Below are 26,047 nucleotides of genomic sequence, written 5' to 3' on the forward strand. Positions count from 1 at the left end.
ATATAAAATGTAAATAAAGTATTTCAGTTGCATAGCCTTGCATCAAAACGCAAATTTGAACAAAGATATTTATTTATTACTATACCTTATAAAAATTAAATTCAACGAACATTTTAACACATCGCCAAGAAGGCTTAGAAAACTTTAAGCCCTTAAAACACAAGAGCACGGGCATCGTTCTCTTCTGACAGTCAGGTATAAATAACTATACAGGTTCTCTCGACGAAAGGATGCCATGTCGATCATCTTGTAAATCTCATATCCATAGCTCTGTAATGAAGAATCAAGGGCGCTGAATGTTCCTGAAACAAGAAAAAGCGATTGCAATTTTGAGAATCTTGTCACCATCACACCAAACGGTACCTTTGCGGCAATATACAACCATGAAACGACTGACTGCGTTGGCGTGACTCTTTTGGTCACACGCTCTGGTACAAAAAATGCCTTATTTCTAGGTACAAGCTGATTGATGTCAACACAATTATGTGAATGTGCTAGAGCACAGGTGAATAGAGGTACCAAACTTTGAGTTCTCCCAGACTCCCTCTAGTTATCATCATATGCAAGCACAGCAAGCTCATCTTTGTTGTGAACTTACAAGCCTGTTTCCACAAATGTTTCTAGCCCTTTCATCATTTGTATATACTTTTTTGTGGATGCATGAATGACATTGGCAATAACTTTGTTCACATGACACCACCAGCTCCTTTCCATAAAAATACAATGACACGTACCAAAGGTTTAGCTTTATAGGCCTGCAATGTGTGCAAAAAGTCATTCTAAATTCTCAAGAGTGACCCTAAATAAAGACAATTCAGACTACGAGTAGTGCTTTCAACAAACGATTTAAATTCACGCTATTGCAAGAGGACTCCTTGCCATCACAGATTATATTTGCAAGAGACACAAGACATGTACATCCGAATGAAAAAGGCCACATAAAACAGAGGCTTTTCATTTCATCACTGTTCTCGCAAGAATGGCTTCGAATGGCTACCGGATGTCTTGATCACTCTCTGAACTACATATTGATAGCATGGTTTATGCATGATTTAACAGCACGTGTGCATTAAACTTGCAAACTTATCAATCATGGACTTCGGGCCATTGAATTTTTGTGGCAAAAAGTCTGGGCATTTTTTCTGTGCTAAGATTTTTTGGGAGAAATTTCCAAGCTCCCCACAGACAAAGATTTGGCATTTGTGGCACTTCCTTTTCCTTTATGTTACGATGACATTTCCGACGATTCTTCTGCGACACCTTGCACGTGCTCAGAAGTGAAAAATAAACTTGACGTCACACGATCTTAAAATATCGGGAAAAAAGACAAGTAAATACAAAAAAAGCTCCTGATGACCTGTGTGATCTTGGCTTGATAGGAGTCACATAATCAATGTACATGATATCTTTACCTTCTGAGGTGAAAGATTGTCACTGATGTACTTCAGTGTCAGGTCTCTTCCCATTTCTGTTTTATCATACAAGATGCCAACCTAAGAAAGTAAACAAAAGAAGATGAAAGGCATTCATCACTCTCTATTGCCTACTGGGAAGAAGCTATATATATTATAGCAGAGCTCCGGTGCCCCATTCTCATATAGGAAAGAAAAGGAAACCCATGAATTGGTTTTCTCATGGTTATCATGGCTAGCGGTATTGCTCGTGGGTCCATATTCAAAACGACGATGGTGATGGTGGTGGAGTCCTGCAAGATGGCGGCCATACTCCAGCCAATAGGTTGAGAGAGACTTGCAGCCTTGGTTTGTAGCCTCCTCTGATATTGGACATCCCTGTTATAGTCAGTTGACAACTGTCAAAACAAAGTATCCGCTGACCAGTATCAAGTGACCATATCATGGGCTCAAGTTTAGAGCTCATCAAGGTCATGTGTTCTTTTTTTTAGTTAATCCCTGACCAAGTGCTGTTTTTTTGATTGGATTTCGGGCTGACGTGAGGTTAACCTGTTGTTAACAGGGACAGGTTGTTCGGAAGCCGGTTAACCCTAACCAAGGATTAAAAGTTCACCAAATTATAATATTTTCCTTGTATACAAATGTTTCTCATTGCTTTTGTTTAGTGTATTTTGGGATTATTCAAACTCACAACAGAAGGCCAAACAATATACAGAAAACCTCACCGCAAAGTTACAAAACTCATTTCAAAATTCTCGCTCATCCTGGGTTAGCTTAATCGGTCTCTTAACAACCCGGCCCACCAGCACCGCTTTTAGGCTTGGCTAAATCTCTATGTTATATAGTAAGCTATATTGAGGTGATTCCTCTGTATTGCATTGTGCATCCTCACTGTACAGAATGTTATGCACACTTAGCGTGCGCACATGACCAAATGGTGGCTTTCTAAATGGCTTGCCTTGCGAGGGACAAATCATCGTTTTCTTCTCCAAATGAGTAGTGGGAACTAACATTTTTTTCACTTAGTTTGAATGCAGCAATCACCTTTCTATACAGATATCATAGACCAATTTCTATTGCAGATTAGTATAAATCTACTAGCGTTCTATCACGAATACCGTTCTCTGATTGGCTACGCTACTCATTATCTATTCTGTGATAGATAGTGAGTAGCGTAGCAGTGTGCCCTTGTTAACAAAATGACGGCCGCTTCGTTGCATTTTCGAAGTGTCTGTGAGGAAGATTTAGATGAAGTTTTCAACGACTAGTAGATTTATGCTAAAACAATTAGATTATTCACTCTCAACGTAGAAACCAATCCCAGTCCGCGCGGCCATGCATAAATGGTTCGACCTTCCCGCGGGTTATGTAAATCGCAAAGTATTTCGCTCGAGTTCAAAAGTTATAACAACGTTACGTTCTTTATGCTGTTTCGATCGCCGTATTCCCAAATCGTCAGGTAACGTCCCCTTTCTTCGTTTGTCTCGTATTTCCTATCTTATTCGTATTTTCTATATCATTTCCATTGTTGTAATTAGTGGTTCCGCTCTTAATGTATTATGTTTGTTACCTTTATCCTAGAAACCACTGGCAATGACATGTGTAGTTACGTTAAGAGTTCAAGTTATCCACAATTTTATTAAACTTCTTTACGACCTAAATTATTGCTGGTGCGTTAGTTACACTCAATTTCTCTGCATGATAGTTGACTCGGGCTGCGCCCTCGACAAACATCACGTGATAGAAATCTCCACCTCATAATCTAATCGTTAAGTATAAAATTACCACTGACAATGCGAGAATATAGCTAGCACTCATACAAGATAATATGTGGCCTCAAGAACACCGCACGCTTGGAACATATTGAATCCCTGTTGACTAAATATGGGTGCCTTTATCATGAAACATACATCAAATTTCTTCTTGACATTGATGCAACACATGTACATTCATTGTTGTATTTCTAGCTTAACTTTGTCCCTATTTTTTGTGCTCTCACAAAGGTAAAGTAAATGGTTTAAATGAAAACGTTTCTGAGAGCTGATAATTTAAGGAATTATGGGGTTTATTGAAGGTCCTCCTGCTCTTAAATAAATACTGGGACCCCCTTATTATTTAACATTGTAAGCAGCCAACATGTAAAATTTGAAAGAAAATCTATTGTGAGTACAATTTCGATTGAATTAACTAATTGTTAACCATGATTAGCAGCATTCTATGGAAAGAGGAGTAGAAACACTTAGTAAATGGTGAACTCATGGGTAGCAGTAGTTTGTCTGGTGGGATCATTTGAGTGCCGGGTCAAAATGACCTGTGTTCAGTTTGTTGAAACATCAATCACCAAAGACAGTCCTTTTCAGTACTATTCCCTCGCCCAGACTACGACATGAGTTTAACATAATACTCTCACACGCTTAAAATGCTATGGAACACGGGCTAAGTTTCAGTAAGATAGGAGACTTATACCACATGCAGACTAAACCTTACGCTTTATTCTAAAAGAAATTCACAGATGTTCAGAGGAAATTAACAAGTTAACTTTGCACATACATGTAATCTAGCCTCCCAGCAAAGGCTGGTTGGTGAGCTAAAAGATCAACTGTTGAGAGTTACATCTTAATGCTTACCATGTTTTCAGATTCCAAGTGTAGCTTACTGGCCAAAAATCTCTGAATCAGTCCAATAGTGACTTGTGTTGATAACCTTATGAATTTCTTTTGCAATGGCTACAAAGAGAAACAAGCACACAGCTTATTAATGCATATATCTGATGTACATGTGTATATATAATGACAAAACACACCATCTACATGTAGTTGTACATAGTTATGTACCAATTAAAGTCTAACAGTCATTACATATAAACATATACATCCAGACTGAAAGGAAATTGGAAACCTTAGTTTTGAATAAGTAGAATAATCCTTCAGTATGAAAGCATGAGTACCATGAGTACATTGTAAATCAAGTCCTGCTTGACAGGATAAATAGGCGGCAAACCTAAAATGCAACAAATTTAGAACCATGCATGTTTTTCAACATGATTCTTGCTGTCAACGACTTGACCCTTAGTAGTTTTGAGTTGATGATGAAGGCTCAATGTCTGTTTATGACAATTTACCATTAAAAACGTACTTGTAAAACACAGTATAATCACTGAGCTTGCCACAAACCAGGCAAGATGGATGGGCGATAAGGAGTAGGTTTGTATAGCTCCGAAAGGGAAATATTCTTACCTCTATTTCTAATCTGCTATTTTCATCCCTGAAATTATCAAAAATACATTAAATTAATGATATAAAATATTAATATGCATCAGGGTAAGGTACTGGTTTGTTTGTTTGTTTGTTTGTTTGTTTGTTTGACAGGTGTAATTTAGGAAAACATCATCATCACCATCCAGGAGTGTTGTGCAATTTCAAAACAAGAAATATTATGGTTCAGTACATGTAAGTGCCTCATTACGTGTAGTAGAGCTCCAGGCTGCGGTGGTTTTGGTTGCCATACGAAGTAAAATAGAGTTAAGGGGACTAAAATCACCACACATGTCACCATGAGTGGTGGTGATGGCAAGCTGTTTTTGATAGTGAAGGAATTAAAAGTTAGACATTCCTACCAAATAAGTTATGCTCAGTTTCTTTTGGAATTGCCTCTTTTGACTTTGTATCAAAACTAAAGAATCACAGTCTTCCAGTTTGATTATGATCTTGGTACCAAGTTTATTTGATTTCAATCCCTAATGGAATAAAACAATGATACGAGAATGGATTGAAGTGACACTGAGCACTCACGCTCTATTGCTCCTTCATTGCTCATCTGTTTTTTTGTCATTAATTCATGGTGGTAAACAGTTAGAATAACAAATCCATGAAATGTATGATCAATTTTGTTTGGTTCAGAGTGGTCAGCTGTTTTATGTTTCATGAAATGCAGTATAATGTATCCCTCAAAACAAACAAACAAAATGAAAGGGACATACATGTAGACTGTAAACCAAAATTTAACATCTGGAGACCATTTTACCAGTAAAGGTTGCTGTAGAATTCAGCTTGGAGGCCTGTGTACATGTACAGGCTGGCGATTCATCTCCATTATTGTAGCTGGTGAAATTACCCACCCCCAACCCTTAGTAACAGCCCTGTCAGATAACATTTTAAAAGTCAATTTTTTTTCAGTCGCACAACCTGTGTGCACTTTCTTAACTGAATCAAACTCACCGGTATGTCTCAAGTTGAAGTGAGATTTGTTCATCTGTCCGATGATGATTTTTCATCATTGTGGTTTTGCTTGTTTTTGATGTTACTGTTTTATCTTTCTTGGCAGGTTTTGTTGTCCTTGGGGCCACATGCAATGGTTGATTAACTAGAACTTAACAGAGACTTGGGTACATGAGCACCAGGGAAGTGTAATGGACCAAGAATTAGTGTGCTGGACTCTGGATTGAGGAAGGAGCAATCCAGGTTCAAGACATTGCTGGGGTCATTGTGATGTGTTCACTGGCAAGACACTTACTCTAACAAACAAAGTGTCTTTCCATCCAGGTGTTTAAATGTACCAGTTGGCAAATTATATGACAAGGTGAACCCTGTGATGGACTAGCCTCCCATCCAATGGGTAGTAGAAATACTCCTAGTTACCTCACATAACCAAAACCAGCATTTAGTGCTGGCCTGAAGGGCTATCAGGACTGAACAAAGAACTCCACATTTCAAATACCCAGTAGATGTTCTATTAAGCACTGCCTCCAGCCCTCTCTTTTGAGCCCTTTGGTCTACAGTAAGAGCCCCCACAAGAGAGACAATAGAGACCTTTAGATTGGACTACCAGTATGAGATTGAGTACAAGTACGATATCTGAATTTCAAACCAGTTAAGTTTCCAGAACCCTTGCTCTTCATGTTGGTTTTAGGTAGAGAGGGTAGCTCATGGCATGAGATGTGTATATGATATATGATCATGTGAAGCCTGCAAACTAGAATTGAAAAGTCGCACTCATACTCAATCTCGTACTCCTACTCAAATCTAAAGTCCCGTACTGGTGTATGGCAAAGTACTCGTGGCTGTTATGTACTGCACATATAAACGTAATTATTTACAGCATACACACCCGAGTGGAATGATGTCCACAAGAGTGAAGTGTTTTGCCTTACAACACTGTCATAATATGAAGGTTAAGACCAGCTCATCTCTTAACCTCCAGATAAATATTTCAAGTCTGATGCCAAAACAGACAAGGCTGACCAAAACATATTAACGGCAAAAATGGTACAGTAATTAAACAAATTAGTAGTACAGTAAGTAAATAAATACAGTAATTGAAATATTATGAATTCAATTTAATACGTAAGCCTCATTTATTAAGCATTTTTCAATTATCTATAATTTTTTAAAAGCAAAAATTCTTATGGACACTATTGACTAAATACTGTTATTTCAATGACAAGCTACTTTAGTTTAAGACAAAGAAAAGACAAAGAAAAGGCAAAGAAAAGGCAAAGAAAAGGCAAAGAAAAGGCAAAGAAAAGGCAAAGAAAAGGCAAAGAAAAGGCAAAGAAAAGGTAAAGAAAAGGCAAAGAAAAGGCAAAGAAAAGGCAAAGAAAAGGCAAAGAAAAGGCAAAGAAAAGGCTAATTCAAGCCTCCTAGTCCCTCTCCCATGAATTAAGCAATCAAAATAACTAGAAAAGAGAATTAAGTTTAAACATTAGAATCCAGTTGTTACAGCGTATATGTGAATGTATGGTACCTTTAGGGTCCGGATATGGAATTCCTCTGTCTTTGTAAAACTTGCGTTCCCTCCTCTTCTCCTCTAGAAGAAAATAAGGAATGCCTTTGAAGATACCTGTTTGTGCCATCAATTTTAAAATAAATATGTCTATACACACAGTGATGTGATACTGGTACTTGCAAATATAACATTGGTTTGCTACATTTTAACATTGTTTCATATCCTCATGTCAGCATTAGTTGCAGGTTTGAATTAAGTCCTTTACCTGACCAAAATTTAATCTGATGTCAAGTGGATAAAGTAGCATAAAGTAATATTGAACTACTTTTCTCCAGGTCAGATGAGGTAACATCAATTGTAACATAACACATCACCAAGTCATTCTGTGAACTAACCTCTCTCCACCCTTGGAAGAAGTTTGTAAACAATATCTTGCATGGTCCTATCAAGTCTGCAAGAAAAGAATCAAAATAAATCGACATTGCCCAAAAAATGAAATTGTAAGACATTTACATGCACATGAACTAATTGTAAGTTTATATATAATTACACACTCTGATACACATTAAATGGACTCTATAAGTTATTCACTGTTTTGAATAGGAATTACGTATATGATTTGAAATTTTCTGGGGCTATCAATACTTAAACTGTTTGCTAGCATATTCATGTACTGTACCTTAGATGTACAGCTGTATTTTGTTTAAACAAGCATTGTACTGACACTTGCTATAAATTTGAATGCCTAATAAATTACACACTAGTATCCCCAACTTCACACATCAATCACTGTTGTGTTACCACATACAATACAAAATGTATATAACTTTTAATCAACTTTAATTAGTTTATTTACTACAGGTGCAATACATGTACCAGAGCAGTTTTCAAGACCATTCACAAAGGACACAGACAATCCAATGAAAAAAAAGTTTTTTTTTTTAAGCCAATCACGTACATGTACATGTATAACATAGAAATGCAAAACCAATTACTATTCAACACTCAAGTGAAAACTACTCTTACTAGTAATTAAAACAATCTATCCCACCTGATGTTATACAGTGGTTGTGATTCATGAATGAGACTGTTACATGTTGGACATCGATTAACAAGCTCAATGTGTCTCACCAGACAACTCTTGCAAACTAACAAAAAACAATGATTTGCAGGCTTAACACAGGCATAGTATTTTAAAAGCCATCCCAGAGCTTGAAATTGCAAACGACATGGTAGCCAATGCAACTAATATTTCATCTTTTGCGACTAAAAATTCTGGTTTAGTCGCCATAATGGTGACTACATTTCTCTGCACATGTGTTGACGATCAATAACAGTTATGTTCTCATACATTATGTCCTTGTAGAAAATTAAATTGAAAGGTCTTGGTTCTAACATATTCAACATAAGAAAAGAAGTCAATCCATCCTTTTGCTTTCCTAAATGCTGTGTTGATTCTCTCATATCGGAAAACTTCCAGTCGCCCTATAATGCACTGCAAACCCTTTATCATTGACTATTCCAATGGTGTATGCCTATAAATTGTTCTCTTGTAATGCACAGATCTTTCACACCAGTGTCCAGGGCTGTCATTATGGGCCGTAACCTGTAACACCTGTTACGGCTGAGTATGCTTGATTTTCCCTTGATGCTATGGGTCAAATTGCCTGTTGTTGATAGAATTCAACCACAAAGTAACAAGTTTGCTACGGGTGTGAAGAACAAGGCTACAGGTGACTCAAAACTTAATGACAGCCCTGGTGTCTTGACTCAAAAGAAATTTTATCAAGTAGAAACACTTTTATCATAGATCCTAATAAAACGCTTTATTTTCTTTGGTATCCTGATACATTTTTCCCTTCTGTGGCTTTCAATTTATTGGTCCCTTTCCTAAAAAAATTAATTGGCTCCTAAAAAAGATCTTCAGGGGCCACCTTGGCCCTCAAGTAAAATTTTCGGGCTGAAACACTGACACATATGGTATCTGTTGCCCTCCACAGTTATCTTCCAGAAAGTCAAATAATGTATGACAGTTCAACCCCACTATTTCGAACTCTCTGGGGAAACCAAAAGTACAGTGAAACCCGTATTAAGCGGACCCCATATTATGCAGACACCCTCTAAATTAAGTGGACACCAGCTTTCTTCCTACGTTTACTGTAAAATAAACCTGCATTCAGCGGACACCTCTGTTTTAAAAGCGAATGTGGACACCAATATTAAGAATGGCTGACTGTTAGGATCGAGAAACGCCGGTCAATGACCCATTTGGCAAATCGCTCATATTTTGCCCAAAGATACCCTTTGGTGACCTAATTCTAAAAATCATATTTAAAGGTTCCAGCAAATTTTTATTTTTCAGAAATTCGCGAAAATTTGAAAGCGCGGTCAAAGTGCGGTCTTTCGTGTAATAAAATGACCGAAATAAGTTGCGAGGACGAAGCGCTGCTAAAGTCTTAAAACAAATTAAATTGACTTCAAACTTCACACAAATGTGGAACAACCACTCTAATTTATTCCTCGTTTTAAACTAATCTCAGAGATGTTGATATAGTGGTTTTCCGAACCATTTTAAAAACACCTATGAAGCGTGTGAAAAATAATGGCAAAACATAGGTCATGTTTAACAACATAAAAATGCATCTGGTACCTCACTTTCTGATTATTTTACTTCACGGCCTTAAAATATCATTATTAAACATATATCATGCCAAGTTTCATGCTTGAACTCACAGTATTTCCCTTTGAGAAAAACAAGAATCTATGTCAATGTGTTGGGCGCAAATAACACAATAATTATACACAAACAAGAGACAAATCAGTTTCAACGGCGAAAGTAAAAGGCTATCATTCATTAAAATCCCACCAATTCACTACTATCAGTAGAAACATAACGTCCACTACATAAAAACTGTTTTTAGACGTTTTCGAAACATTACACGTTAACTTTGTTTAATTTCCTGTCCGGCGTCACGTCTAGTTTGTCATCACATGTATTTCCTTAACGTGAACAACACTGTGAATGGTTGTCATAACAAATGAAAGATATTTCCTGTAACCTTAATGTTTTTGATTCAACAAAACGCTTTAAGTTCGTTGAGACACAATAATGGGTCAACTTGGAATGCTGTTTAGCATTAAGGACGTTAAAGGACTGAAATTAATCGAGTTGAAATATCTTGAAGCAAATCAAAATCGCGCCCTTATTCTAATTTGGTAAACGGCCGACCTCTGTTCAAGTTCAAGAAGTCGAGAGGTTAATTTGGCAATGTATTACTGGTACAACAACAAAATCAAACCGAAGTCATCAAAAGTGTAAGTTTAAAAGTGTAGTGGCAAGTTCCAAATAAATTTCGCCTACATAAATTGGAAACAAGAAGTGAAATGGTCTGACCCGAAACAAATAAACAAACTATTAATACGACTAATTTAATCCTAAAAAGTTACAGAAAACATACTAAAAGCCGTCGATTCCCTTCAATACCACTCCACATTGCCTTAAAGAGCCCAAGCTTTCTGCTGTAAGAATCAGGGGCCTCATGAATCTGTTTTTATCGCATCGGCAACCATGCTGCGTGGCTGATATTCCACACTCAGTAAAAGTTGTCACACAATCGTTCGAGCAGCCCAGTCACGCTTACGCTGCTCTTGCGCAAATGTACAACATTTCGCAATTTACCTAAACCGATTACAAGTTTAAAGTAGTGACAGTAGATTGAAATGCGCTTTTTAAAGCTGACCTATCCAGGTGCAATTATTTCTTGTTCTTGAATGGCTCTTAGTAGTAGCTACAGTCGGGGAGGGGGAAGGGGCTACTCCTGGAAATTTCAGATACCTGTATGCCGTGGAAGATTAAGTGGTCTCCAGCTCTTAACGCTAAAACTGAAACACCACATGACTCTCGAAGTATCACAGGGGTCACTAAGCTAAATAATTTTGAGTTTAGCTCCGCAGAGTCAATTACCTGTTGGCGCGTATATTGCATTGACAGGTGGAAAAACAGTTAAACCGGAAAAGCCTGTTGCACATTGTGATTTAGCGTTGTCCAACACGCAATGTTTCGAAAAAGTTTAAAAACAGTTTTTGTGTAGTGAACATTATGTTTCTACTGATAGCAGTGAATTGACGGGATTTTAATGAATGATAGCCTTTTACTTTCACCGTTGAAACTGATTTGTCTCTTGTTCGTGTTTAATTATTGTGTTATTTGCGCCCAACACCTTGACATAGATTCTTGTTTTTCTCAAAGGGAAATACTGCGAGTTCAAGCATGAAACTTGGCATGATATATGTTTAATAATGATATTTTAAGGCCGTGAAGTAAAATAATCGGACAGTGAGGTTCCAGATGCATTTTTATGTTGTTAAACATGACCTATGTTTTGCCATTATTTTTCACACACTTCATAGGTGTTTTTAAAATGGTTCCGAAAGCCACTATATCAACATCTCTGAGATTAATATAAAACGAGGAATAAATTAGAGTGGTTGTTCCACATTTGTGTGAAGTTTGAAGTCAATTTAATTTATTTTAAGACTTTGGCAGCGCTTCATCCTCGCAACTTATTTCGGTTATTTTATTACAAGAAAGACCGTACTTTGACCGCGCTTTCAAATTTTTGCGAATTTCTGAAAAATAAAAATTTGCTGGAATCTTTAAATATGATTTTTAGAATAAGGTCACCAAAGGGTATCTTTGGGCAAAATATGAGCGATTTGCCAAATGGGTCGTTGACTGGCGTTTCTCGATCCTAACAGTTAACCATTCTTAAGCCATTTTGTTGCACAAAACCTGAAATAAGTGGACACTTCAAGGGCTTTTTACTTCTAAAAGCTTAGCTCAGACACCTTTAACATTACATTCAGTGATGTCATTTTAAAGCTAACTAGATTATTCCAGATTGATGCATTGACTGACTGGACATTTGTGCTATGAACAGTCTTTGCGCTTACACTGTGTTACACTATGTCACAAACAGGTTTACTTAATAATTAACTACTAGTAATAGTTATCACGAAAGCTGCCCCCGATTTCTTTTATTTCTACTTATTGAAAACAATTGAACATTATTGTATGAACTAAAACTTCTATATCTTTTTTTTTTCTGTAAACAATATCACTCATAATGTTCCTATAACTTACGCATCTTATCATGGTTATTATCCAAACATTCAACTAAGTAAACTAAACCAACACTTTCTATTTAACTCAATCCATTCCAAACAGCCATAAGTTTTTGTTTGAAAGGACACAAAAACTACTTTGTGACAAAAAAGGTATCCTTCATGGGAACTAATATTTCTGTTACTAAAATTTCACTCAGTAAAACTTAAGGAAAAAAGGTTAAAAAATAATTGTGCAACAAAATATTATGTCAAAACACTCTACTGTTTGCATTTGGTAATGAAACAAACCATTTTTCTTGTTATACAAGCAAACGTGTCTTGAAAGCAGAATAGCAGTTAAGAAAATCATCTGGAACTTGCTGTCATGATTTTTTTTTGTGAGACATTAACAGAATAGCCCGAGTACCAGGCTTTTCTTACTCGCGGGGTGGGAGGAGGAAGCACCCCAGCAAAGAAAAGGCCTCTCTCTGCAATTCCCCCCAACCCCTACCCCTACCCTCTTGCTAAGAAAGGCCTCACTGATACTCAGGTTATTAACAGAAGTATCGCATTACTGTCACCTCCATAAATGCAAATTAGACTCAAGTTCTTTGTCCTCAACAAAAACGCTGCAAAACATTTACATTAATGTTTGGATTCCTACCAAGTCACCCAGCCATGACACAAGCTCTATGCCACATGAGATTACTCAACACAAATAAGCAATCCGACAAAACGACATGCAAAGGTAGAACTGGTGATCGGAACAGTACACGAGCAAAGCGACACTCCCCTCGAACATCAAGATTTACTGGTACTTCAGAATTACTTACAATACCCTCTGAGTTGTTTTTATCCCAAAATCCATCTTCAGGATCTTTGAAATCAGTTTCGGAATCTCCGCCATTTCGAAGTAAATTTACTTGATCGCGGTAAAATCAACATGCTTGGAGTATATTAACCGGGACCACCGTGTGCACCTAGTTTCTTCAAATCGGGATCGATTCCCATACTACAGACAAATACTACCAATATACCATTACGTCTTTATATGCGGGGGGTACTAATGATGCCTCCTCAGGTTTTGGCCTCTTGGCCAAAGCCATGCGAGGGCAATTGAAGAAGCTAGTCATAAAGGGGGATAAGTGACGATTTTGGTTGCTTTTCTTTTTTTTTTGCTCCAAATTAGCTGAATTTTTGCATGTGGTCTTCAATGTAATAGAAAAACGTGGTTCTGTATTTTTGTCGCTGGGTTTTGCTTTGTTTTCAAGTTAAAACGTAGGCAAAAAACTTGGCTTTTCCTTGCTGTGTCTTTAGGAGTTTATTTGTTGAACAGCAAACAGGCAGACTGTTTATAGTGTATGAAGTCAAAACCAAATCCCACAGCATATAGAGCGGAAATCTGGGAACAGATTGTTTACATCGGCTATTGTGACGTGAACACAACACGTGAATTGATCGAGCGTCAAACGAAATGCCATCAAACAAAAAAGAGATGTGCCGCATTAGAGCTCTGTCAACTAATATCTTAAGCATTGTTTTAAAGTACCTTGTATGCCTGCCTGGTCGTTGAGAGGCATCATAAAGCCTCGATAAACCCGTAAGTCATCAGCACGTTTTAAAGAATCAAAATGTGTTCTGAAACTTCGAAGGCAGCTGATATACCGTAATCGTGTTATCGGCGTTCGAAGTCAGGTCAAGCCAGGTAGCAAAGTCCAAGAGCAGTTCTTGCCCAAGAAAAATACCCTCTGGTGAGTTGTGGCCCATTTGCCAAGCGTTGCTAGCGTCAAAGTTTGGAAAGCGAGAACTGGTTTTAGACTTATAAAATTTGTCTTGTATCGACCGCCATGTTTTCCCGCGCACGAGGTGTAAAGACCCTTCCCGGCATGCATTGCGATTACGTTCTGCGGACGTTTCTCGAACTGGTAACTAGATTTAAACATAATAATGGCCAGCAAGTGGCGATCGATTGTAACAGATCTGTGATCCAGTTTGCGTTGATTTTATTTCAAATCGGCATGATTTGTAGTGTTTTGAGCTTCTGGGATCAGGGGACATGCAGATGTATGGAGACCCGTACGTTGCGCAGAAGGGTTAATCTGTTAATCTGTCAGCCCTATTTATAGAGCGTTTTCACGTGGAGTCATCAAATTCTTAAATCCAAAACTAAACAGCCACCAAAGTCGTTATCCTCATCAGGCATAAGAGGTACCAGAGCAATTTGAACTTGGAAGTTATGGCGGTGCGTGACATAAAGCTACGATCGCGTTTGTCGAAAACTATGTTTTATCTCGTGATTTTTTAGCCATTTAAGACGTTGCCGTATTTGGAAAAGTGCTTATTGAAATGTTTATTTGTTTTATTTTATTTTTATTTACACCTTTTTTGACCTGAAATCAACATTTTTGACCTTACACGTTGCGTGAAATTACCATTTTCAGGAGCCCATCATGGGCTCCTACCATTTTGCTGTTTTCTAAGTGAAACCAACATCCTTGCCGTCACACGTTAACATGAAATCAACATTTTGACCTATTTAGACCTGAAATCAACATCATTGAGCTTATGCGCTGCGTGAAATTACCATTTTGCTGGTTTCTAAGTGAAACCAACATCCTTGCCGTCACGCATTAACGTCAAATCAACATTTTAACCTATTTAGACCTGAAATCAACATCATTGAGCTTATGCGCTGCGTGAAATTGACATTTTGCTGGTTTCTAATTGAAACCAACATCCTTGCTGTCACGCGTTAACGTGAAATCAACATTTTAACCTATTTAGATCTCAAATCAACATCATTGAGCTTATGCGCTGCGTGAAATTGACATTTTGCTGGTTTCTAAGTGAAACCAACATCCTTGCCGTCACGCGTTAACGTGAAATCAACATTTTAACCTATTTAGACCTGAAATCAACATCATTGAGCTTATGCGCTGCGTGAAATTGACATTTTGCTGGTTTCTAAGTGAAACCAACATCCTTGCCGTCACGCGTTAACGTGAAATCAACATTTTAACCTATTTAGACCTGAAATCAACATCATTGAGCTTATACGTTGCGTGAAATTGACATTTTGCTGGTTTCTAAGTGAAATCAACCTCCTTGCCGTCACGCGTTAACGTGAAATCAACATTTAAACCTTTTTTGACCTAAAATTAACATTTTTGAGCTTAAACGTTGCGTGAAATTGACATTTTGCTGCTTTCTAAGTGAAATCAAAGTCCTTGCGGTCGCGGCGGGCCGAGCCTTTGTTATGATAAACCGAGGTGAGACTTCGACTTATAACAAAGGCTTGGCTTGGCTATTATAATAAAGGATCGGCTCTGTTTATCATAACAAAGGCCCGGCTTCGTTTATTTGCAGCCTCAGCGGGAAAAGGGCATTAGGTATTTTAATCAAAAGTGAACTTTGTCGAAAACGCTCCAAATTTCGCATGCAGTTTTGTTTAGGTATGTTTAGCGATGTCCCGTAGTTTTTCTGCTAAACTTTGCTTTGTTTTCGGGATATTGTGTACGCAAAAAACCACTCGGTTTTCCTAGCGGCGTCTTAATAAAGCGAAGCAAAAACCAGCAGCAAAAATACAGGGACACGTTTTTCTATTACATTGAAGACCACATGCAAAAATTCAGCTAATTTGGAGCAAAAAAAAGAAAAGCAACCAAAATCGTCACTTATCCCCTTTTATGACTAGCTTCTTCAATTATTACTGAACCTGTCTAGAGCAGACACCCTGCATTAAGCGGACTATACCATGCCCAGAATAGGATTCATTTTTTTTAAATTCCTTCTTAGTACGTCATACGACAGGCACTAAGATGCTTAATACAGGTTTCACTGTAGTTCGAAATAGCCAGAGTTCAAAATAGCCAGGTTGGATAGTGAATGACTGAAGGGCAGATCAAAGGGAAATAGTTTTGAATTTGAAATAACAGGGAATTTGCAATAACTGAGTTTGCATTAGCCAGGTCCAACTGTATATGCATTCCCTACTTTCAAAGGGTTTCTGCTTTGGAGTTTCCAAACCAAAGGTAAAACAAATTATACCTCTTTAATTTTGCTTCTTCTAAGAATTCTCTTCTTTTAGGGGATTATTACTTAAACATAATAATTTTATACTTACATGTGTGTAAACATTCTGTGATTGTTGCTGCATCAACCAGATAACCATTGCACAACTTGCAGATTATATGTTCATTGAGGGTTGTCACAGGTAACTTGATACGTTTCTGATGAGATACAGCACAGAAATGATAGCATTAACTTTAAATAACACACCTGTCCATTGAAACTGTACTATGAATGGACTGCTGACCTACTATTAATTTGTTGTTTGTTGTTTTGACATGTACTTTGCTATGGGTCTTTCAAACCTTCTTTCCTGACTGGACAAGAGGTCAGTCTTGTCAGAAAAGTTCTTAAATTGCCTTTCTCCATGGTAAAAGCCACACACAATTGCTCATATTTTGTTATACAATCATCTTACAACACTGTTTATGGAGCACAATTTGGAATCCTAATACCTAGTTGAACAGGTCTTGATTTCTCAAATTTGCCAATAAAGGCTCTCTTATTTATTATTCTTCAATTTGTGACTGGTCTCACAACCAACTTGCTACACAAATTACAAGAGAAATTACCTCATGCAACAGGGCCCTAACTCAAAACAAAACTCATTATCTTAAGATTTCCTTTACTTGATCACTGTAATAATCATTTCATTCACCCATAATCTCTCAAACCCTCAATAACTCTCAAACACTCAATAACTCAAACTCCTCAAGAAAAAACAGGGGGAGGGCATCTGTAATAATTTTTGTCCAAGCCCACATGATTTTCCCAAACCTGATTGGTTAATAGACCGTTTGCAGTTCAATAATAAGTGTGACATTAATATTGCTGAACTAGGTGCTTCAAATTTTATTTGTTGCTCTTAAAAGTATCTAAAGAGCTGCTCAGAGAGATTTGTTGATGGAAATTTGTTACATATTGTTATTGTGACTGAGAATGTGGAGGTTAAAAAGCCAGATTAACAGAGGTAAACAGTGCTCATCTTATGGCAACAAAATTATTCTGTGAGCATTCTCTTCAATACCTGTGAACATCGCAAAGGACATGCAAAGCCTAAGTGAAGAGGGCTATTTCCATTATTTGCTCTATGTGTCATGTCAGATGTCGTGCATTACACACAGACGACCCTCTGATTTTTCTTGAGGACAGCTGGCAGCTGTACACTGGTTATCAATAATTTGAAACTCCTGCTAAGTCATAGCAATCCTTACCTACCTCTGAAAAAGTTCACCAATCACCCTCTAAAACTAAAACCTTGCATTACATTCACAATTCCAGATATTATACAACGAGACAAATCTGTACTGCGTGTTGGTACATGTATTAAGGGTCTTTGTTTACTATGTGATCAAAAGTTCTCCACTTTTTCATAAATTGCGGTATTCCGTATGAAAATATTCATAGCTGGTCAGGATAATATCTCGGCAATTTAGGTTTAATTAAAGAGAGGATTTCACGGTAACGCATATGCACACCATTAAAGAGAAATCAGGTTTCCACTTTACATGATGCGTATCACTTGTTTGATTCACATCAACATAAAACTTTCTTACATGTTGGCTACTGTTACACTGTACATGAAACAAATAAATATGCAGTCATTAACAGAAGGGAATGCAGTTTATTCAAGGGAGTTTTAAGCCATTCCGTCACTTTCATGTAATTACTATAGAAACTCATTGTCTGGAATTATTACCACTGCTGTGACATTTGAGTAATTTGTATCTTTTGACTACTTTTGAAAACAGCTAACTGGTTCTAACCGTCTCAGTTTTAAAGGGCGAGCTCTATCCTATAAACATTGCATCAGCATCATGTCTACATCACTTGCGAACAAGCAATTTCATTGCCGATTTTAACTAAGTTCAAAGTAGGTGGAACTTCCCTAACACGTAAACTGTTTCGTCAGACAACAGCTCTGCAAGGCCCGAGCTCTCTACATAGCGTAGAGAGCTCGGACTGTGCACAGCTGTTGCATGCCATGTGAACCCATGTGCCATGCAAGAGACAATTTATCTCCTGCATGGCAAGTGGAACTGCTCGTCCAACATTGAAAACAGCGAATTAACAGCAGTTGTTTCTAAGACAGTGGAAAGTCTAACTCCTTAAACACTACATGTGTAAAAATCTGGTTCTCTTTATATTCATTTTGTGCATTCCAATACAGTTTCCTCACCTGCATTCTGGAGAATTTCCCGACGAAGTATAAACCTTCAAGGTGACAACAAGCATGCAGTTGCCTCGCTTCCAAGCTAAGCCTTGACTACATCCAAAGCAAGTGTCATTGTTATCGATACCCAAATCCTCTTGATGTTACAGCAGGGGCGGGAGAGAACACTGTGCGACGCCTGGCACTTTTTGTGTATCTGAATCATCCAACAAAAAATGACGTCACATCCGGTGAAAAAGAGCGCTGAGCGGCAAAATCAAATTTGAACATGGCATAATCGTTCTCTCAGTAAGTAAAATGGTAATATTTTGCAATCGGCCGGATATTTTTAACGTTTTATTTGGCCACGATAAACAAAATTTTGTCTTCTTCCTCGTCATATCAGTTTGTTTGAAGGACAGGGTAATTATTTATTCAAAAACACGCTGTTTTGAAGGCGTGTTTTTTACGAAATGTCGCCATTTCTTCCTCGCTGAATTCCACAGGAGTCATCGTTTGTGTGGAAATAATGAATTCTAGGTAAGTTGCACTCAATTCAAATATCCTATTCTCTTAGGTAGGCATTACACTAAGAAAAATGCACAATGACAGGTTTCTAGACATGGGGGAACCTTATTAACAGAAGCGCCTTTTTTAAAATTTACTGTTGCCAAACACTCGAGAGTACTTGAGTGCTGTTAATCGTATCACTGCAAGAATAGACCCACACACATAACGCGCTTTGCAGAACTTTCTTGCCGATCGACACTAACACAAACTCGTGTGTTTGCTCATGACTCAAACTGATGCCATAAAATATGTTACGATTGGTTAAGAACCTTAAACAAGATATGTTTTCCCTAAGCAATCCCTTAATTGATAAACGCTTCGTTACAGGCAGGCCGTGAACCCCTTAAAAAAAAGCAAGAGGATTAGTTTTAACGGCGATTAATTAATTTGGACATGTCGTGGTTTTTTCTCATTTATAATCAAATTTATTTTTCCGTTTCAACAGTGTTTGACGTCAGCAGCGCTAAGTTCCAATACCCCCCCCCCCCTAACTGAGGTCAAGCATGCACCTTTAATTTCTTCAAACCCTCTCATTTGCCCTGTTTGCAGACCAAGTTCCTCATCTATTAATCCCTGTCATATTGGCAACCCATTTTGAAAGGTTACTAAAAAATTGTGCATTATATTTCAGTGTGCTTTCTCTTTGTAATCTTATGTCAAGATATTTCAATCCCTAAGGAAACGAGAGAACACTAGCAATACTGACAATTTTCAGTAATTCATCACTTTCAATATGCCATCTAAACAAACTGTTCATAAACAGTAGTGAAATTTCATGCCCCTACACCTAGCCATAAAAGGAAGTCTGGGAACAGGCAATAGCAACAGTGACACTGCCAGGCTGGGGAATTTTACAAGCTAATGAACTCATGTCTAACAATGATGGGTGATGATGAAGCATGGTGCAGTGAAACTGAAGAATCAGACTGTGAGTGACGGTGATAGAGTCAGTGTCGTGAGAGTGATGCTAGTGTCTGTGAACTTGGACCAGATCAGCAAAGAAAAGGTTTTGTACTAGAAATTGACAGAGAGCAACAAGTTTGTGCTAAAAAACTGAAGAAGCTGGCTCAGACCAGTCTTAAAGCCAGCATCTACTTACAGTACTTGTCAAGAGTTCCTGACTTGTGTATGTGGGAAGGCTCTCTGTAATGACCTATATGGGGAGGCTCAGCTCACGATGAGTACCTTTTTCAGGCTTCAGGTATAAACTTAATGATAGGGATTTCACAAGTTGAGGTGTATGAAAGGGTAGGAAAATCTTCCATTTAGGGATTCCATTCTTCTGGTTCTAAAATGTTGTTGAAAAGCTCTCATTTACTCTCCTCAGCCAGAATGAAGAGATTCTATAATATTATTTATTAACTTCTTTCCAAGGGAATAGAAAAGGGATGCAGTATTCTTAAATAGGTTTGTTAAAGGGGTACATTTACCCTTTTACAATGTAAGGTCGACAAAAGAGGTGCCATTTCTATCAAAATGGTACAAATGTATACAAAAGGGTAAGGGGTAATGGACCTTGAGATAAGGCCTTTCCATTTAAAACTTTGTAGAATACCCCTCCCCCCCCCCCCCCTCCCAGCTTGTGAAACAAAGATGTTCAAATTATTGTTTTGTGAAAAAAGGCAATTATTAAAAAACAAAACAGTGCCAAGAGATTAAGTGATTGTCAATGCAAGTTTCCATTTGTATTCTGAATTAAAATGGGTATAACATGATCCTCAAGTATACTATGCAGCTTCACAGAGAGGCCCAAACTGATGATGAAAACATATGTTTTAACACTTAAAATTCTATTTTTGCTTCTTCCCTTGTACCTTGTGATCTTTGTAGGGAAATTCTGCAAAGGTCTCCACCCCCCACCCCCCCCCCCCCCCACCAAAAAAAATTCAAATTTTATATACAAATCACTTTTTTATCTTGAAAATGGTCTCAGAGACAACAAAACATTATTATGGCTAGCTAAACTACTTATTAGGAAAATAAAAATGTTCAAGGAAAAAATGAACAGGAAGAAACAACAACAAATTAACTTTTTTTTTCAGAAGAGCTAATACTTGTATATTTTTTTAACTTACATGTAGGTCAACATAATTTGTTTTCGCAATTTACCACAAAAGAAAACACCACAGAAAGGAGAACTATAGTTGTGGCATCTGAGCTACATTTTTAAATGGAAACATTTCCCATAAAAAATTTCCAAATTATATTCTTACCAGTACAACAAAATACCAACTATATTTTGCAAAGAAGTATACTTAATTAATAAAATTGATGTAGTGAAATTTTCTATTTAATTTTTGTACACCTGATCTTACAGAGTGCAACCTTTGGTTTAACTGGTTCACTTTACCGTTAAGGAATAATCAAATAAATCACACCAGAGTGGCTTTGTATCTTTATTATAATTCTCATTATCAGTAGAGAAATCACACTTGTACACTGGTCCACTGATCAATACTCTTACGTGTATGTTAAACATGGGAAAGCAGGTTGCATCATCTAATCATAACATTGTATGCCTGTGTGGGGTGTATATGCCAGGAGGTAACCACCTAAGAAAAGACAAACATCAATTACGTCATTGTTTCAATGACTCATCCTAAGTGGGTATTATGCTCATTACCACCTAGTTAATAAACAAGATATATTAAAGTATAATTTTTAACTCCGCTTTAAACTTTTCAAACCTACAGTTTGTTTTCACTTTCAGAGAGGTTCTTAAATTCACAAGCACACCACCCACCCCCCTCAGCCCCAATTCCTACTCTCCCATAGCCAGGATCCCATTTCAACCCTCCAATAAATCAATAATTTTTTTTCTAGTAATTTTGGTCTGACTTAGATTCATCTCCACTCAGCCATGAAAGCAATGGGGGTAGATTTCTGTATATTTGTTGGTCTAGTTCACTATTGTTCTCAGATTCCCACCTCCCTTTTGACAGAATTAAATTCCATTGAAAAATAAACTACAGTAGTTTAATCAAATTAATGCAGAGGCAAACATTGAACCAGAAAATACTATAATTTTGGTATGAACGATACCAAAGTATAACTTACATAATTTAAATATCACATCTTTTCTATTGTAATTTAAGACAGTGCAGCTACTAATAGATTGACCACAAAAACCTAAAAACATGACTTTAGAAACACAGGTAAGTAAGAATATTGCCAGTTTTACTTTTGCCACCAACCACTCTGCTTTTAAAAAAAAATACATGGAAGATAATGACAAAGCAATAACAAAACCAGCCAACCAACCTCTGGCAATTCAATAAACACATCAAATTCCCCTGCAAAATTCTCTTCAACACCTTACAGTACATGTAAATGTCAGCAGCATAAATTCAACTCAATGATTTGGCATGCTACTATCATCAAATGTTTACCCCTTGCATGATTCAGAATTTTTAGGAGTATCAAATAGAATTCCACTATAGATTACAAATGCTGTTTACCTTAACAAATATTTGCATTAATTCTGGAGATATTTAAGTTTAAAATGTGTAAAATATATGCAAATGAGAGGACTGATGATGTCATACACCAAACCCAATATTACATCAAGTGCAGACCATATATACAGCAGAGATCATTGAAACTTGGTAGCCTTATAGTTCTACAGGCAACACACTAATATGGCTATAAAAATATGTTCCCAATTGGCAACTCAATCTTTTCCAGTCCCCTCTAACCCAATTTCAATAATGCAGTGATTTTCAGCTTGAAAAACATTAATCAAGGCCGTGAGGTGGCTCAAACTGTTAAGCTCATATCATGTAGCACATCTGCAAATTGCATCGTAATAGCACTGTCCCCACTGGAGCCCATGGTTCAGTAGTTTACTTGGACAATAAATTTCATAACTTTCCTGGGGGACTGGATGATCTAAATGGTATGTGGGAGACTCCCAGAATATTTGCAAGAATGTATGACTCTCTCTTCACAGGTATTCATTAATAAATAAATAAATAAATAAATAAATAAATAGACACTAACACTACTAACATGATTGAGTTTGGAAAATATATATATTTTTAGTTTATGATATTTTGAAAAATTCCCCTCTCCCATCTAACATGCTGATCTTCTTTAATTTGGTACTTGAAATTGATAACAAGGATGCTACACCTTGGCAACTAATTGGCCAGGATATATTGCACAGTCTTCACATCAGATAATGGGTCTGTACATATTATTTATGTATTTATTAAACAGAGATCTCCCCATCCCATCCCTATGGAAATTCCAATTTTTATTAATACTTTTGTTTAAAAAGTTTGGCTTTTGAGACCCTCCCCATCCCTGGAATTTCCAATAATCTCCTTGGGGTGGGTATGGACATTTTCTAGAACCACACAATAAAACAAATAAACAAACTTTAAGATAAAATGTTGAAGTATAAGTCAGTGGGACATATATACATTGATCAACTTATAAAGACATGATTGACCATTGCAACGTACTGTACACAACTTAAGCAAAGGTGAAATTATAGCCTGAAAAAAAAATTAGGTGCGAACTGGATTCTAACCCATGACCTCTGTGATACCAGTGTGATAACTTAATTAATTAAAGTTCTATGCTACAACATACCAAACTGCTAATTTATTATGAAGTGACACAGCTAAAGGAGAGTTGTCAAGAAATCAACTTTTTTGTGAATTCTAAGATCAATATGAGTCTTCTAAATTTAAGATTATTATACCTAACAAAAGACATACAGTAGGGCACTGCACTGTGTGCTCTCTCTACACACTCTTCCAGGCAGGATAGTAATACATATACATGTACTTTTTTTTTGTTTGGAATATACTGTTACTGCATGGTCATACAAGAGGTACTAGTTACTGCTGAGTAGTCTTGAAATAAGTGAACTAATTGTGACAAAATATAATGTATATTAAATCTGCACCAGTTCAGCACAATTTAATACCAAATTTTAATCAGCCGCAAAAAAAATTGTTAGCACCAGATATTACATGTACTTTGTGAAGGCTTCTGGAGGGGTTATACTTTTATAAAGTACCTGGCAGCAAGTACTATTTTGATTTACTAAAGCAAGACTGTAGTAACTGATAAGAAAATGTGTTTTGTACATCCCAGAAAAATTGGGTGGGGGTCAGTGCAGCCCTCTTCACAAAAGTTAAACTCTTAACCTATTTATGACCATAATCTGTGATTTTCCCTACCCCATTTATGACTGTTGCGACTGCTACAGTTGCCCTAAACATAAGTTTTGAAGGACTTTTGTTGATGGTTCTATCAATAATGATGAAAATTGAGGTAGCTTATTCTAAAAAACATAACAAATTAAAGACTAGAGGGCAAAAGCCTTACCCTAGAGTATTTATGACCAAAATGGCTGAATAACCATACCCTTTGGGGCTACACAGCTGTATATAGCACATAGAGGAGAGTTCCCCCCACTACCACTGGAGCAGGAATCAAAATATTATTACCTTGATAACATAATAAAGATAAAATCTCAAAATAATCAAGAGTTACATATATGCATGGGACTTCACTAACAAAATGATGCTTGTTGCTTGCTGTAAATTGTATATAAATTACTCCTACAATGTGCCAGAATTCTGTTAATCTGGTCACCAACAGGTCACAAAAATCTGACTGTATAATTAATAAATAAGAAAATGACTGACTGAGCTTTTGTTTGAGCCAGAATAGAGTGGCCATAATAACTAGGTGGCTGTGTTAACGGGGGTGGCTGTATGGTGAGGTACATTCCACAGTAGTGATAAAGATGACACTCTCAAACACCAGTACCCATAAAGAGTTTGGACAGTATATTTCGCATAATCAGTTGGAAGAGGAAGAGGGAAAATGGAAATAAAATAGAATGGCTCTTGTGTACCAGAGAAAACCCTTTCCCCGAGTTACCCTGGCGGAGCTAACTTTTCACTTATTTCTTTGCAAAATTCAACCAACCGTTTACACAAGGATGACGAACCAGACTTGGGGCTGAGACAATTCAGGTGGGCAAGTTGACTCGCCTTGGCAGCTAAAGTAACCAACAACTTTTCTTTGAGTATACATAAACACTTTGGCTCGCCTAACTGGAACAACTCTCGACATGGCGAGTGTCATGTAATGCCTAGATTTAAGATTTAAAGCAGCAATTTGTGTCAAAGAAGCGAAAATTCACTCAGCAAAACCCACTCTGATCAAATGAGTGAGGGAAACTTAAACAAAGAGGGATAGTTGCACATTTGATTATTCAATAAGAGTTACGAATAATCATGCAGGGTCAACTTTTACTCGGCCTACATGGGCTACATTTTCTCATACAAGCACTTGATAAAGTTGCCTCAGGGGGAGGGTTATCCCGGGTACCCGAGACCATACAAATGGGACCTGTGTTGCCTCAAAGAACACCCCCACGATTTTCAAAGGGGAAGGTCCATAAACAGGACCTTAACTTAGGGCAGCTTCAATGGCAGATTCCCTCTGACGGCTTGGATTTGAATAATTGATTTAATTACTTTTAAAGAGGACTAGAACTTAAAAATCTTGCTCGAATTTCGATCCAGCGAGGCATAAGTTTCCATGCCGTGAATCAAGTTTTTACTGGGCGTTTCAAAAGCACTCACCAAAGAGAAAGAGACTGATGACCCCAAACTACCGATACATATGTACTGTATCTTACTGAAAACAACAATCTTCAACGAGAGATGTAGGAATGTGGGATACTGACCTTCAGCATGCGATCCAGCTTGTCTCTTCTACCAATACACGTGAGCCAAGAGCAACAAAACCTCTGGTGACAGCGACTTTCGGAGCTAAACGGCTTCTGTTAATTATGTTCCCGTAGTACACAGTGCAAACTATGGCCAGCAATACTTCATCCAGGTTGTTGTTAACATTATAGGCTATTGCACTTATTGTTATCACTAAATCACGAACAACAAGAACCAAAAGTCGGAACAACACCAGTTTTGCAAATGTGTAAAATTCGCCCGACGATGACGGAAGGCTCTCCGTTATTTTGCTTCAA

The 26,047-nt window shown here is 37.3% G+C and overlaps 1 protein-coding gene and 2 long non-coding RNA genes across 3 annotated transcripts in view; 1 reads left to right on the forward strand and 2 right to left on the reverse strand.

Moving 5' to 3' along the window:
• Positions 1–54: 54 nt before the first annotated feature.
• On the reverse strand, positions 55–20,575 carry LOC110064735 (polycomb group RING finger protein 3-like). The gene is made up of 10 exons (XM_089289196.1): positions 18,490–20,575; positions 16,366–16,471; positions 8,188–8,284; positions 7,532–7,587; positions 7,155–7,217; positions 5,630–5,780; positions 4,649–4,676; positions 4,040–4,138; positions 1,413–1,493; positions 55–302 (listed from the first exon to the last, which is right to left on the reverse strand). The coding sequence occupies exons 1-10, from the start codon at positions 18,493–18,495 to the stop codon at positions 243–245; spliced, it is 747 nt and encodes a 248-aa protein (XP_089145322.1). The 5' UTR covers positions 18,496–20,575; the 3' UTR covers positions 55–242.
• LOC149118089 (uncharacterized) lies at positions 7,592–8,194 on the forward strand. Its single transcript, XR_016207108.1, has 2 exons — positions 7,592–7,636; positions 7,998–8,194. It is a non-coding gene; the product is annotated as an uncharacterized LOC149118089 (long non-coding RNA).
• Positions 20,576–21,415: 840 nt separating the features above from the next.
• The window catches only part of LOC149118090 (uncharacterized), a 5,113-nt gene continuing 481 nt past the window's right edge, over positions 21,416–26,047 (reverse strand). The window contains exons 1-2 of the long non-coding RNA XR_016207100.1: positions 25,748–26,047; positions 21,416–21,584 (exon numbers count right to left, since the gene is read on the reverse strand). The exon at positions 25,748–26,047 is cut by the window's right edge and continues 481 nt beyond it. This is a non-coding gene — a long non-coding RNA (uncharacterized LOC149118090). The remainder of the gene's footprint in view (positions 21,585–25,747) is intronic.

This window comes from Orbicella faveolata, unplaced genomic scaffold (assembly GCF_042242905.1).
Source record: "Orbicella faveolata isolate gen_17 unplaced genomic scaffold, um_ofav_v1 contig_1, whole genome shotgun sequence".
NCBI lineage: Eukaryota > Metazoa > Cnidaria > Anthozoa > Scleractinia > Merulinidae > Orbicella > Orbicella faveolata.

Coding starts and splice junctions, on each gene's coding strand:
- LOC110064735 (XM_089289196.1), bottom strand. Junction 7,588..8,187: donor CAACCACTGTATAACATCAG/GTGGGATAGATT, acceptor CTTTTCTTGCAG/ACTTGATAGGACCATGCAAG. Junction 4,677..5,629: donor CTTCAACTTGAGACATACCG/GTGAGTTTGATT, acceptor TGATAATTTCAG/GGATGAAAATAGCAGATTAG.